The sequence below is a fragment of the Coturnix japonica genome, chromosome Z, assembly GCF_001577835.2.
Source record: "Coturnix japonica isolate 7356 chromosome Z, Coturnix japonica 2.1, whole genome shotgun sequence".
NCBI classification, from domain to species: Eukaryota; Metazoa; Chordata; class Aves; order Galliformes; family Phasianidae; genus Coturnix; species Coturnix japonica.
Genome location: NC_029547.1, coordinates 53,280,022 through 53,294,679, shown reverse-complemented (window position 1 = coordinate 53,294,679; position 14,658 = coordinate 53,280,022). Strand labels below are relative to the sequence as shown.

The window sequence follows — 14,658 nt, the reverse complement described above, 5'->3', positions numbered from 1 at the left end:
CATGATAAGTACTGCTTTCACTGCAATCTAAAAAAAACTCCTTTATTTTATGCATTTTCCTTATGTTTTCCTAAAAGCAGAGGTGCCAAAGTATCTTAAATAAGACTTGCATCCTCATTTAGGATTATTTTACAAAGTTATACTTTGAACCTTTATAAAACAGTTATACGAAGATTATCTGTGACAACATAATCCAAAATATAGCAGATTTAAAGCATTTAACATTTTATATGGTCCAGCAGTGCAATATGCACTTATATTTCAAACCTACTTCCTGACCAACAGTGTGTTGTAGTTAATCTATAAAGTGATTTACCCTGCAGTTTCTTTTGATATCATCAAGTCAATGTCTAAAAGACTGGCTTTACAATTAACTTAGTATATCAGATACAGAGGAATTACTCACTTCATTCAGAAGATGATGCACTGCCATTCACACTGTACTTTGGAAAAGACGGGACAAATCCCTGCATCTTGCAAATAGCAAAACCAGCTGTTGTTTGTACCTAAAGTCCAAGATTAGATAAGCTCTCCAAGATTACATTTTCTGATAAAAATAACCTTCTAATTTAAAACATGTAACCTAACTTAAAAACATGCTAAATAAAATATACTGTGTAACAGTAAGAACGTGTCACACTGTTGGTCAGAGTATACTGTCATTGAACATAACTGATTTCCCCTTTTTAACTGCTTACCATGCCACCTTTAACAACTCAGTGACAGTAAGCCACAAAACATTCACCAGCTTTTGATGTTTTAACCATAGAAGTGGCATCACATTGGCCACCACAAATTACTTCACAGTACAACCTTTCATATAGCCTTACCCAGAACTGGTACTTGAACACTCACGCTTGTGTTATTAGCACATGTTTCCAAGAAAAGAACAATTATTTAACAAGATTATTTGAAAAAGAAGTGCTATGTGAAACATGAAGGGCACACTGATTTTAATGCCTCTCCTTCTGTGGAAACTGCGAGCAGCCACACTGTCACCAGATATACTTTCACTGAAGTGTTCAACAGCCGCTTGTAATAGTTTACAAGTCCAATTGTACCATGCCTTCTGTCATGTTTTAGGCTATATGTTCAATATAATCTAAGGAGTGCCTCCTATTTTATGTTGGCCCATGACATCAGAGGCAGATGCTGTTGATATGGCAGTAATGGTTGAACCTTTCCACCAATACTGTTACATTTTGTCATTGTAGGACTGATGACAGCAGAGAGGCAGAATAACCAGCACCCACTGATGCCTGCCGAATGTTTATGGAGACCAAACAGTGTTTATGAGCACAGTGAAGTGATGGGTCAAGCAGTGCTTCAGCAGTGGTGACAGGTCACGTTCTGGACAGCCATGCACAGCTAACATACTATGAAACGAAGAGTGTCTAATCTGCTCATCCACACAAATCAATTAATAGCAGTGAATATGTTGAAAAACAGCATTTTCTGGCTGAAAGTTTGCTCTATCAGTGTTATCATGCCCCCTGTACCACCTTAAAAATAAGTAGGAGGCATTACTTTCAGAGCAACCTACATACATTAATCCAATTCATGTTCATACACTTAAAACACCAGTAAATAACACTTGCCCCATTTTTGGGGGGCAACAGATAGTGGCACAAGCCTTTCCTTCCAAAATTCAAAAAATTAATGGTCAGATTTTTCATACTGCATACACAGTCAAGACAACCACAGGAGAGCTTAAGGTAGAGTTTAAAATGAAGTTAATGATGTTTTTCCATTTCTCACTTCTTTAGTCTGACTGAAGTCAGTTAACTTCAGCTTTGTTAATATTACTTCAGACAGGACCACAGACACCTTACTTCACAAGGCAAATATAACCAAAGATTATAGGCAACACATCAGCTTTTATTTAAAAATACTCAGAGTACACAAGATCCTCTTTACTTTTTTCTCTGCCCCTCTCCCCCCATAGAAGTGTAAGTCCTTTTACTTTTTGCTTGTTTTTCCTCCTGTAGCATTTTCAGGTAGGGAAGAAAAGAAGGTGGAAAGTAAGCTTGTTCATGAAACCAAATGAAACATTCAAGGAAAGAGTGGTTGAAGAATACCAGCTAAAGAACTGTGTGAAGCTGCAACTGGTCTATACTGTTGCAGCATCAGCTTCTTATTAGCAGCTACTGAATCTCATCTGAAGTTTTGTAGATTCCAGGAAAAAAGTTGTTATTCCAGATTCGTGGGCACATGAACATTAGCACATTCAGAACCCAATGGTAACTACTGTCTGAAGAATCAGTTGCTTTTACACCGAGATCAAATGGAGGAAGAAAAAGTCATTATAATAAAATAAAGAGTAATGAAGGAATCACAGCAAAGTATCACACATCTCCACTTATTTCATTTCATATACAGCTGACCAGAAGAGAAGTCCAGTCCAGTCCAGTCAACTGAAGGACACCATGGAGAGGGATGTGGAGTTCTAAAGTATGTTCTACAGAAGAACATACAACATACATAGAAACATGTATGACATAAACAGGAACCAGGCTACTCTCCTGTCTATACCAAAAAGAAGAACAGACTGATCACAGGCACAGAATTTGAATATTCCACCTTAGGTATTAGCTACTGCCTCTATGAATAACCTCTAACAAAAAGTGGACTTCATAGTGGCAATTAATTATTGGATGATTGAGTTTTAAGAATTCTATAAGAAAAATAAAATTTTAAGAACAAAGTCTTAACTGGCAAGTGTAAACTTGATATTAAAATGTCAAATGTGCTATGCATTCTATAAATACTTTAAAAGACAGATATCCCCAAATGCCCACTTCAGGGCTATAAAATGTACAGTGAAATTCCTTGTGTGTTAGCTCCAACTACCTTCTTTTGCTTTGTCATTAATTAGAAAACAGACACCTAACAAAACAGAAAAAAGTGCAAAGCGTCAGAGACAATTTTATATCTTAATTTATATCCCGATCTTGCACCAAGACCTCCTGCCTGAAGCACATTACAGGATTACATCATCCATTGAACTATCCTCATGCTGGACTGCTGCCCATAAAGTTAAATCATGTATCAGTAAGTATTTTCTTTGCATTCCAGATACATTTTGCATTCTGTGGTCTCGTCTAATGCTACGTTATGTGCCTATGAATCACATTTGCGTGGGGTTTTCTGTTGTAAGGCTGGAGTTCTCCTTGACTATCAACATTTATACTATTAGCTGGATTTCTTCCATTTTCTATTTGTTTCTGATGTGATGCTGCCGTGACAAAAGAGGGGGCAGATTCCATTGTAGAATGGTGGCTGACATCTGCTTTCACTAAAACTTCATAATAAAGGAGATAAAAAACGGGAGTTATTATGCCAATAATCAACATAATAACTACAGCTGTCCACCATCCCATCCCCCAGTCCGCTCCATAGTACGGATCCTTGCATTTTTTACTTCTCCCATCAGTTTCAAAGCAGACCTGTTGGGCTGCTAAGGCAGAAACCACTTCATTAAGGTTCTCCCTCTTTGTATCATTACACTTCACAATTTCTTCTATATCTCGATCCACTTCCTTTAAGAAGTTGCCAGCAGTCTCATTAGCAGTGAATTTATCAGAAGGTGATGCTTCCTGCACTTCGGGGGAATAGAGAGCAGGCCGAAGAACTGTTCTTCCTTTTGGAGACACGTGTGTTTCAGTCAATACACTGAACTTTTTCACTGGAATTCTGATAGACCTCAGAGCAAAAAAGTCTTGATCATTGATAAGATTGTTAACTCTCTTGATATCTGCAACCTGAAAGAAAAATAATAGTTTAAATAGCAAAGATCCATGGATTTGAGCTCTTAAAAAAGGTCTGAATTCGTGAGAAATAAAACTCCTCCCCAATGAAGGAAGGGGATAACTTATACCCAAGTGGCCTCCAAGTAGTTAGAGGTCAAAGATCAAACCTGAACAAAGTTAAAGCAAGAAGGTTATTTACAGACTCTCATTTCATGCACTTCACTTAATGTACATTAAACAATCACTGGAAACTACCTCAGTTAAATTAACAGGACTTTGCCCTGTGCTTTGCTAGTAAAATAAGTGGCTACAAGTTCTTAATCAAATTCAAAGCTTTTGAGTAAAGATTAAAATTTATGAGTCCACCTGGCCACAACTGGTTTCAATACTATTCCTGCTTTTAAGTGCTAAGGTAGAAGCAAAGCATAACTTAGCACACCATCATCTTCCCCCATTAGGTCAGTTTCCCCTTTCCCTGTTCTCACTCAAAACAAATCTTGTTTTCCTTTTTAAAAGGCTTGGGTTTTAAATCTCTCAAGAAATATTCCAAAGGGGTTTAACTGCCCTTGGAGAATGAGCAGCTTCATTCCCATACAGCAGTTCCGTGAAGGCATAATATAGTCACAAACCTCATGATAATTAACCAGATGATAATTAAGTACTTAAAGTCAGTATTTTTTTCATAACAGAAGAACAAGGAAATTTTGTCTTTTAAAGGTGCATCACACCACAGATCCTCCCTGTCCTCACTGGGAGGACATTATTTGTGAAGAAATAAGTGACAGAAAACAAGGAAGTTCAGAGACCCTTCCCCTAGAAACCGCTCCACTTAAAACAGAGATTTGGGCCAAAAAAAGTAATCTGGGACGATCAACCAGTGCCTACCACCTGCACTAACCTTATAACATGTAGTGTCTCAACTCCTAACGCAGTGTATTTTTTAAGTGTAACTAAGTCAGATTGGCATAAAAAATCAAATAAAGGCAGCATTTACCTGAGTGCTCAGCAACCGCACTGCAATGCAAAGTATCCTTTTTACCTAAAGCCCCAAACCCTTTGCACCTTTCCCAGAACTGTCTACAAACAAGAGTTAAGTTAGGACTTCGGTACATTAGCTCATAGCAGGAGGGCTATAATTTTATTACTAATGAATTAGATAACAGCATGATTCGTGGAAAACAAAGATTTTAGGTCTACCTCTGACCTTGGTAGAGCTGCAGGGCTAGGAGCTGGCACAGCTGACTTCCTACACGGCAGCAGAAGTCCCGGCCTTGGCCAGCACCAGGCAGGCATGGGCAGCAAGGGGAAGAGCACTCACCTGGCTGACCGAATGCTTCCCAGCTCGAAGCTGCGATACAGAAGGCCACGCAGGTGGAGGTGCCCACTTGCGACAATGCATTACAATCACTTCTCGTAACGCGCATTATTTCGAGCGGAAACGCCACACACGAAATCAGTTTTTATACGAAAAGCCTGCACGATCCGTCGGCCCCTCAGCCGCCGAGGGCGCTCCGAGGCAGCGCTACAGCGCGGGGCTGGAGGCGGCGAGCACAGCCGTGCAGCACGGACTCACCGAGCAGCAGTACTGCAGCGCGATCGCGTTCAGCGTGTCCCCTTCCTGGATGTCCTTCGTCAGCAGGATGATGCCGTCCAGCCGGTCCCTCGACGTGCTCCGCCGGACCTTCTCCCTGCCCCGCGGCCGCAGCTCGAACACCTCGCTCTCCTCCTCCAGCCCCTCGCTTTCCCCGGGGTAAAGGAGGCCGCCGCCGGGCGGCTGCGATCCGGCCGGCAGCTGTAGAACGCAGCCCGGGCCTCTCCCGGCCATGCTCCCAGAGCGGCCGTGCGGGGGGCGGGCGGTAGACGTGGCACCCTGAGCGGGACCGCCGGCCCCAGCACACACGCAGGCCCGGCCGCGTCCACCCAGCCCGCCCGCTCCCTCCCTCCTTCCCGGAGACGCGAGACCCGGCCCCTCTGCCCGCCCCTCCCCGGAAGCGGCAGGGAGCCATGCTCAGCACTGCGCGGTCGGGCGGACAGCCCTGCCGCTCCTCATGGCCGCCTCGTCAGCACCATGGTCCCGCCCCGGGGCAGCGCTCAGCGCCGTTGTCGGAGGGCGGCAGCTGGGCAGGGGATGGGACGCGGCGCGGAGTTGCGACTGAAGCTGGGCTTGTAGGTTGCTGTATGTTTATGGTAGCAAGAGCTCTTTTGAGAAGCCCTTTGCGGCTCATTGCCAGAGTGCGGCGGCGTTGTGTTCCTGCCTGGCTCTTGGTGCGTGTTGCTCTTACAGCAGTTGCCGTGCGCTTTGTATCACCCAGCCTTTGTCCCCACAGAAATACCGTGTACAGCCCGGGCTGACGTATTTATTTCACAAGAAACTGTAAATTTGCCATTCTTAATAGCCTGTCTTTCACTATTAAATCTGTTGCTAGAGAGTGGGAAGTGATAAGAACAGTAGGAAACAATAAGAAAACTTAGAGGTCTATCAAGTAGGCTCGGCCTGGGGGGTGCTTTCTTCAAGCCGTGCAAGGATGTATTCCCCTACAGCAGGAGTCAGTAGGTGCTCCACACAGCAGCTGGCAGCCAGGGCCTACAGCTTGAGAAGTTTGTTGTTGTTATTTTGTGTGGTATTATTATTATTTTTTTTTTTAATTAATATTTTACCTTCAGACTTTCCTGTGCAAAGTAATAAATTTGGTCAGAAATGTGTTCGGTACTGAAAAATGCAGAAATCTTTTATGACTTCAGTTTTGCAGACTACCTGTCGTGACACACAGGTGAGCACCAAACTGTTGTGCCTCCTTTTACAGCGTCATGCTCTGAAGCTGGAGAAGGCTTAAGCCACGTTTCCAGGCACTGTAGAATAGGCTGTCAAAGTACAACATGTTCTTGTTTCACGGTTATGTTGGTTTAATCAATACGTATTTAGTATTTACCTTAAGGTAATACTGTACTGTGGACTAGGAATAGTAAAATCATGTGAGTTGGATGGGGCCCTGAAATGCCGCCTAGTCTAACTCCCCTGTAATGAACAGGAACACCTACAGCTAGAGCAGGTTGCACTAGGAGCTGGCCAGAGTGGATGGGTCTGAGAGAGGTGATGGTCTTAAGGTAGGATGAGAGGTTGCACCAGGAAAGATTCAGGCTGGATATTGGGAAGAATTTGTTATCCAAAAGAGTGGTGAGGTGCTTGAATGGGCTCCAGCTGGAGTCACTGGGCCTGGAGGTGTTCAAGAACTGTGTAGATGTGGCACTGAGGGTCATGGTTACTGAGCATGGTGAAGATGGACCAGCAGTTGGACTAGGTCTAATAGATCATAGTGGTCTTTTCTAGCCTTAATGATTCTATGAGTGTTGCATTTTATGATGAAGCACAGAGCAGCTGTCATGGAGTTATCTAGATCAATCTGTGTACATGACAGGAGGGCAGTAGGCCCGTGGGCCCCCTGGCCCCAAAAATGGGAAAGGAAAAGGGGAAGGGAGATAGGAGCCGAGCTCAAGAAAACAAACAGAGCAGCAGCAACAATCTAAGGAGGAAAGTTTATTTTACTAACTATGATATCAGAATGCAACATAACACAATATAATACAATCTAATTGAAACTGAAGCTAATAAATCAAGTGAAATAAGAGAGGGAGAGAGTTTTCCGAAGACTGAGAAGCCTACTTTGAAATGGAAGGTGCCACGGCTTGGAAGCACACCCACACCCACTGCCAGGCACTGAGAGAGTGTGACATGTTTCCCTCTCTGACAGTGAGGTCCTCTGGGACGTGTAGTTCTTCTCTGTGCTGCACGTGATGTTATGATGTGGAATACCAATAGCAAAATTACAAAACCATGACAGTAGCACTAAGCTGTCAGCTTCCAAAGAGGAAAACGTATTGCCAGCATGAAGCTTGTAGAAGCTAATCTATAGGCTGTATTGTTTTGTGATGGTGAAAATATTGCTGTTGATGCTGAGCCTGTTACCTTCTCAAACCAAAGTTTGTTACATGTCAAAGAAATGTTTCTAAGTAGTTCGGGAGTTGAAGGAGGGATATTTTCTTTGCTACAAATTACTTGAAGGCATCTGCCCAATCAGAGCCTGCTCAGAAATAAGCCGTCTATTTTTACCACGGGTCAGATGCACAGCTTGTGCTAATTAACAGAGCTGCACTGAGCACCTTATACACAGCCCAACACAGAAACTTCTATACAACGACGGCTATCTTGAATTGCCAGAATACATGGCACATGCTTGAATATGCTATCAGAGGTCCTATAACAATTCTATTTCTGGCCAAATATGGGTTGTTCTGAAAGTAATGCTTTCTGTTTCCATGGAAACTTTAACAGGTACAAAGATCCCAATGATACTGGTAAAGCACATTCTCAGCCACAAGACACTGTTTTTCAACATAGTCACCACCATTGTCATTGACAAGAGCATGCATGCTGTGCTCATAAAAAACCCGTATGACCGTCCGGAACACAGCTTGTCTATCACGCTGCTGACACCACTGCTGAAATGCAGCACCCACTCCTCACTATGCTCACATCCACTCTCACGTCTCCAGAAACATTCAGCAAATGTTAATGAATTTAATTGGGTGACATTATTTCCAGTTGGAGCAATTCAAAAAAACCCCTTTGCTCCATATGCACTTTCTGCCCCTCTGCTGCCACCTGTCACACAGCAACAAAATGTAATGGGATATGGATGCAAAGGTTCAGCCTGTACTGCTGTACCACCAACATCTGCCTCTGGCATTGTGAGCCAACATAACAAAACAGTAGACATCAATTTTGGAATAGCCCTTGTCAGTTGGATTTTTCACCAATGCTCCTGCTATATTTCCAGAAAGAGCAGTGTGCCTTACTGAAGGTAACAAGATTTAATTAATTTCCCTAAGCATTCTCTCGGGATTACAAGTTGCTAAGAAGTAATTATAACAAAGTGAATGAGAATTCCATCTATTGAGAGGTGCCGTGCCACATCTGGCAAAGGATATCTACGGCACCAACTTGTTTTGTGTTGTTGTTTAAAGGAAGCTTTCAGGAGCAGAGATGAAGTGACTGTAGTTGTCTGTAGCTGGGAAACAGATGACTCAACCCCTATTCATGCTGCTGAAAGACTGCTTTATGAGACCTGCCGGAGCTGTGGGTGGACCTGGGGCAGTCTGAAGGCAGGCGTCATACCCATAGTGATGCCTACAGCAGTGTTTGATGGCCATCCCTTCATACACCATTCATGGCATATCCTTCTGGAGATTTTCTTTAATCTTTGGGTGGTGGAGCTGCAGAAGAGGTCAGGGTGGGGAATTTCACCATTTCTTTTATCCGTGGAGGTGTACTGCCAGGTCAAAATAGAACTGCTGAAGCAGCACTCTGCCTCAGAGGGGGAAGGAAAGTACTGGAGTTTGCTTTGACCTTGCTACACCCCTGTGTGTAACCATTTGTAACTAGTGACATTTTCCCATCAATAACAAAAGGGTATATTCCAAACTTGATGAACAAGACTGTAGCTGCATAGCTCCCATGAATGCTAATAGGAATACCGCTTTTCTCCATCCCCATGTAAAGTTACTTTGCATATCCTAATAGTGCATTCTCAATGAGCAGCGGGGTCAGTGTTAATCACTCCATGGCATTCCAAGAGCAAAGGCACGGATCTCCACCACATTCCCCTTGGTCATGCTATGTCTAGTGTGTCTTAATCACAGACAGGAATTTCAGTATTCACTAGACGTATCTTAAGAAAATAATAAAAAGGACTCAAGGAGAGGATGTTAGAGGGCTAATGTGGCTTTTAGGTCACTATTTTTATTTTTATTTTTATTTTTAATTCTGTCTGGAAATTTCATATGATAATGTCCCACAACAGTTTTTATGAGTCTTTATATTACTTCTCCATTCACAGTGACAGTGATGGATTGATATTTAGATGGCTAACACCAATATCTAAATGTACACTTTAATTACTTGATTGAAAAGCTAAGCTACGAGCCACCGAAATATAGGCTCAATGATTCACACAGCCTTCATCTGTTTCTGCTTCCCTCTATGGCACTTGGGAATGGTACTAAAGTTGTAGGATGCAGTTTTGTCAGTGAAGATATGCAGCTCCAGTGGAGTCCAGTGAAGTGCTTCCCTTGAGAAGGTCTGACTATGAGATGTCCAAAGAGCAAGGAGAGCAACTGTTTAAGAACTATAGAGTTAAGCCAGAATTAAATAGAGCTAGATTTGCAGACATTTGCAGAGGAGTTTGTTATCCTTTGGAAATATTTACATTTATGTATCTATGAGTACTGTGATCCAAGCCTTGCTTGGACACAGTATTGCACAAACTCTAATTGGTCAACAGGTTTTAGATGATTTCACAGAAAAGTGATTAGAAGTACAAATACAAAATTTGATTAGCATTAATATGGTTTTGATGAGAACAAATGATAATTAACACTATTTTATTAGACCTGTTATTTCCTGATTTCATGTTTCATTTATTTGCTGTTTCCCTTCGTTTACTCGACTACAATTCATTATTTTTAATCCTTTTTGAATTAATTATATTCATTATAGAAATACTCGGTGTACCTTCCATTCAACAACCAGTAGAGTCCATTGGCTGTCTGATGCTTTCTTTTCTTTTTTTTTCCTAAAATCTGTGAAGAACTCAAAAGTAATTTACATTTTATTTTACACAATGCAGGTACCTTCTGAATGAGAAAATCTTACAGTGAAACCAGTCAGTAGCCATGAAGGCAGTAAGCAAAAAGGGTCTATAGACCTTAGAAAAATTATTTTGTATTATTCCTAGGAAGATTTTCCTGTTTCTGAATTCCTACACATATATCTCTGTAACAGTGCATAAGATCCTCTGTATTGTGACAACTTACACATTTTTTTAAAGATCGTCATAGATTAGTTCCAGTTTTAGCTGCATGAATTTCCAGTTAAGTAGCTGTTACTTTCTGATGGCAGTGTTCGGCAGTGTTAACGTGACTTGTTTTTGTGGGACTACCTTACCAAGTGAGCCATTTCATTGTAATGCTGACATTTCCATTCTGGTAATACTGACATTGCAAATGACCTGTTGTAATTTTTAGTTGAGCAGCAGCAGCAAATCTATTTCTGTTCCCTGTTGAACAATGCAAATAGAAATATTTTCATTTCTTTAAAATTCAGTTAATATTTTGTTGCTAATTTCTTAAAGGAAAATGCTTTTTGAGGCCTACCAGCTAATTTTTAATCAGTTTGTCAGGACTGCACTATTAGCATTGCTCTATGTCTGTACCATACAGCAAAGTGTTAAAAGCCAAATCCTACAGCTATCTAGTTTACTGTCATCTAAGAATCTGAATTAAACTAAATTGTGCTCTTTGTACAAGGTTTTTTGTTTGTTTGTTCGTTTTTTCCTTTCTTTACCTTTTTATACGTGAAATCTCAGTTTACCCTTTATGTTATTTTGGCTAGATTTGCTGCCAGTCTGCCTGACACTCCATTGCTGGGGCAGTCTGCTTTGTCTGTCTGGTAGTGGAATACTCCTAAATCTTCCCATAACATTACTGGAAATGTTAAGAAACAGCATTGAGCCAAAGGTATTCATGGTTAATCATTTTTGAATACTTCAGATGAAAGATACAGAAATCAACTATTGAAAAGCATTTTCCCTATGAAAATATCTCATCTGTATGTAACTACATAAGTAACTAAAAAAGGGTGGTTTTTTTTCTTTTGCTGTTTTAGTATAAAACTGATGAAAAATGTGTGATGTGTTCCAGCTATCTGTAATTTAGAATATTCATTAGTATGTAGCTTATAAAATGGTTGTGCTTTTCACACAAAACATGCTGGTTTTGTATTTGCCTGTATCTTTGTCAGTCATGTTAAATAACAATTGATGCAAATTTAATACTATTTTATTCTATTCTAACTACTGTGGTGAAAATGCTACCGAAATAAATCATCCCATTAAACTTTTTTCAGCATTTAAGGTGTGATTACAAATGTCCCATTTATGACATAAATAGGAGAGTGATCTAATAGACATAGAAACACTTTATCAGGGGCATTTTCATGAATTTTAAAAAAGATTCCCTTCACCTCTGTTCTCTTACAGCTTTTGTGTTTCCATTCAATTCAGCTCCTATACAGGACAGCAGAATGCATCAAAAAGCTTTAAGTTCTTTGACTGAGTATCAGACATGTTAATGCAAATACATCAGGAGTAATCCCTCCATAAGGACAGACAGTAGCGTAGCCCACACAACATCAGTAAAATGTTTAGAAGGTATTAATAAGCCTTCTGTGACAAGACGTATTTAATGGGAAGCAACAAGGAATTTGTTGTTTTGTTTTTTTTAGTTTTCCCCCACCCTCTAGTAATAAATCCTAAAAGCTTCAATATTGATTCAATGAAATGAATGGCTGAGTCCTTCTGGGCAGGCTCTGACAAGTGGACAAATGCTTCCATGGTTACACTGTGCTATGCAGTATGGTTACTGAGCTTTGCTGGTTTCCTCCCTCTGCCATTGAAGTAAAATAACAAACCACAGGGAAGCACCACACATGGTGGGCATAAACTGGAAACAACTTTAAAAGATCAAGCTTGCTGATCTTACACAGATTTTAAACAATATGGTCTTTATTGATTTATACACTGTACCCTAAACATGCATTTCACTTCTCTCCTCAGTATAACTCTTTCTCCTGGAACTGTTTTATTACTTATTTGAGCCACTTCCAACATTTGATTTGTAATAGTACAATTTAAAAGGCCATGTGAGAGTGTGTTTCATATCAGTGTTAAATGCTTTATACTCTTCTAGGAATATTTTATGTTCAGTAATGTGCATCTACATAGGCTTCTGTAATACCTACATTGACCAAAACAAACATGTATTTTGCCTGCGGTTGTTTTAGAATGCTTTCTAAAGTATAGCATAATTGAGATGTTAGCTCCTTGCACCTATTGTACTCAAATTTCAGGTGTCACAGGGATGAGGGTGATAGTATAGAAATCAATTCACAGCCGTAATGTTTAGAAAAATAAGTAATTAGTAATGGAATACAGGTATTTCATTAGCTTAAAACTGTTGCAGATTCAATCATTACAGCAAAAAAGGGAAATACTGAAAGCCTTAGATGTTCTTCAGCACAAAGTCTTAATTAAACTGAAGGAAATGTCTTGCATTGTTTTCCCTTGAAGATCAACTCTTTTAAGAGTATGTATTACTATCTGCATTACTGGTTGGTATGGTTCTGTCTTCTGTGTGCCTGAGAGTCCCCCCAGGATCAGAGTCAGCTTCAGGATGCTAAGGCATTGGAGCGCTCCTTTGTAAACACTTCTACAGCCAGGTTAGACACCAGGACTTCTGCAGCCAAGTAGGTAGAGATAGTGGATGGTTACTTCTGGGTTGGAAGTAACTATAACTACCCACATTTATGCTGGGTAGTTAAGCTACATGGTTTACTCAAGTAACACCACTGTATCACAAGGGAGAAAAACAAGCAACAAATCTGTAAATATTTAAACATCTCACATAAAGTACTTCAGAAACATGTTCAGCTCTTAAGTTGAAAAACACAAATTATCTGTGTTTCAGTTGAAGAGATGGACACACTAGAATGGAAGAACCAAGAGTGCAACTTTATTTAGCAACAATTACCGCACAAGAGAAGCAGCCAGACAGTTCTTGCCTAATTTTCATCTTGGTGTTTCTCCACGTGATGACCTTCAGGACAGTAAGCTCCCACTGAGGTTTGAAAGAAGTTTTGGAGCTTTGTAAGACTAACCCATCTCTTCAGAGATGGCATTCTTTTTCTGTTATGGCACAAATTGTGTCAGAATTGCATGCTGCAACTTGATCAACAAAATCTGGGTTGCTTTAATTTGAAACAAAGGAGTTACTTTCTCATGAATTGTTCAGGCTTTTTTCCCTGCATGAGCTGATTTACAGTAGTGTTTCTGATTAAAAGTCATTTCTTTTTTTTATTTATCTGTCTGTCTATACAAATATGAATGAGTACAGCTCTGAAGAAACTAGTAACATCATAAACTGCTGTGTGACAGTGGTCTGAAACCTGATACAGACTAATCAGGCTCTGAGGCAGGTGAACACACTTCTTTACTATGAAACTTAGTCAGTTCTGCCCTCTTCCCAAGCACAACTTTCAGCATAATCCCCTGAAGACTAACCTACCATAGTCACGTTCTGTATTTATAGCTACTGTTTCTTTCAGTGCTGCCAGTTAGGTCTGCTGCCCATTGTAAATCCTGTTCTGAGGAAGCAGCCTGAAAGGAACACGGGGAGTGCATCCTGAATGTCAGCCAAGCAAATAGTAACTCATATTGGATCAAATATGAAACTACAGCCAAACAGGGAAGAGTGCAAGTGCCTGTGGTGGTCTGTAACATTCTCAAGACGGTCTCTTGCAGAAATGCTCCTGAAAGAGACTTGCAAGCATGAACGATTTTTCAAAGAAGATCTCCTTTCAACAACAAACAAACAAAAAACAAGCAAAACAAAACAAAAAGAAAACAACCAGCAAGAAACCACAGATCCATCAAGCAGATTTCTTACGAGTACATCATCTATATCTTTCCAGATACATCGCAAACATCAGCCTCCATTTTACCTGTAAACTATGTCTGTTCAGAACCTTGTCTAGTGGATGTTAGGCATTTTTTAAGTGATTCATTAAATAAACTGTCAAGAGATAAAGTTATCTTATGTCTGATATATTTTAATTACAAATTGATCTTATTTAATTGCTATGCATATGCTTAATGTTCTACCTTCTGAGCAGTTCAGTCTGCTTTGGCTGAAGTACCAGAAAAGGTAATGGGCAAAAGTCTATGCAGGACTGATCTTTCAAAGCTCTCAGCAATTATTTCTTTGCTACTTGTATACAAACAAGTTCATATCCCAGAAT

The 14,658-nt window shown here is 40.5% G+C and overlaps 1 protein-coding gene across 2 annotated transcripts; it reads right to left on the bottom strand.

Moving 5' to 3' along the window:
• Positions 1-21: 21 nt before the first annotated feature.
• LYSMD3 (LysM domain containing 3) lies at positions 22-5,703 on the bottom strand. 2 transcript variants are annotated; one of them, XM_015849729.2, is made up of 2 exons: positions 5,323-5,703; positions 22-3,761 (listed from the first exon to the last, which is right to left on the bottom strand). In XM_015849729.2, the coding sequence occupies exons 1-2, from the start codon at positions 5,572-5,574 to the stop codon at positions 3,108-3,110; spliced, it is 906 nt and encodes a 301-aa protein (XP_015705215.1). In that variant the 5' UTR covers positions 5,575-5,703; the 3' UTR covers positions 22-3,107. The 2 variants fall into 2 exon arrangements, with proteins under 2 accessions (XP_015705215.1, XP_015705216.1); XM_015849730.2 differs by lacking the exon at positions 5,323-5,703 and adding an exon at positions 5,068-5,293.
• Positions 5,704-14,658: the final 8,955 nt, after the last annotated feature.

Bases quoted from the DNA above. Each gene is read 5' to 3' on its own strand.
- LYSMD3 (XM_015849729.2), bottom strand. From the start codon at position 5,574: ATGGCCGGGAGAGGCCCGGGCTGCGTTCTACAGCTGCCGGCCGGATCG. The intron at 3,762-5,322 runs GTGAGTCCGTGC...TTTTTCTTTCAG, and splicing joins CGCTGCAGTACTGCTGCTCG to GTTGCAGATATCAAGAGAGT.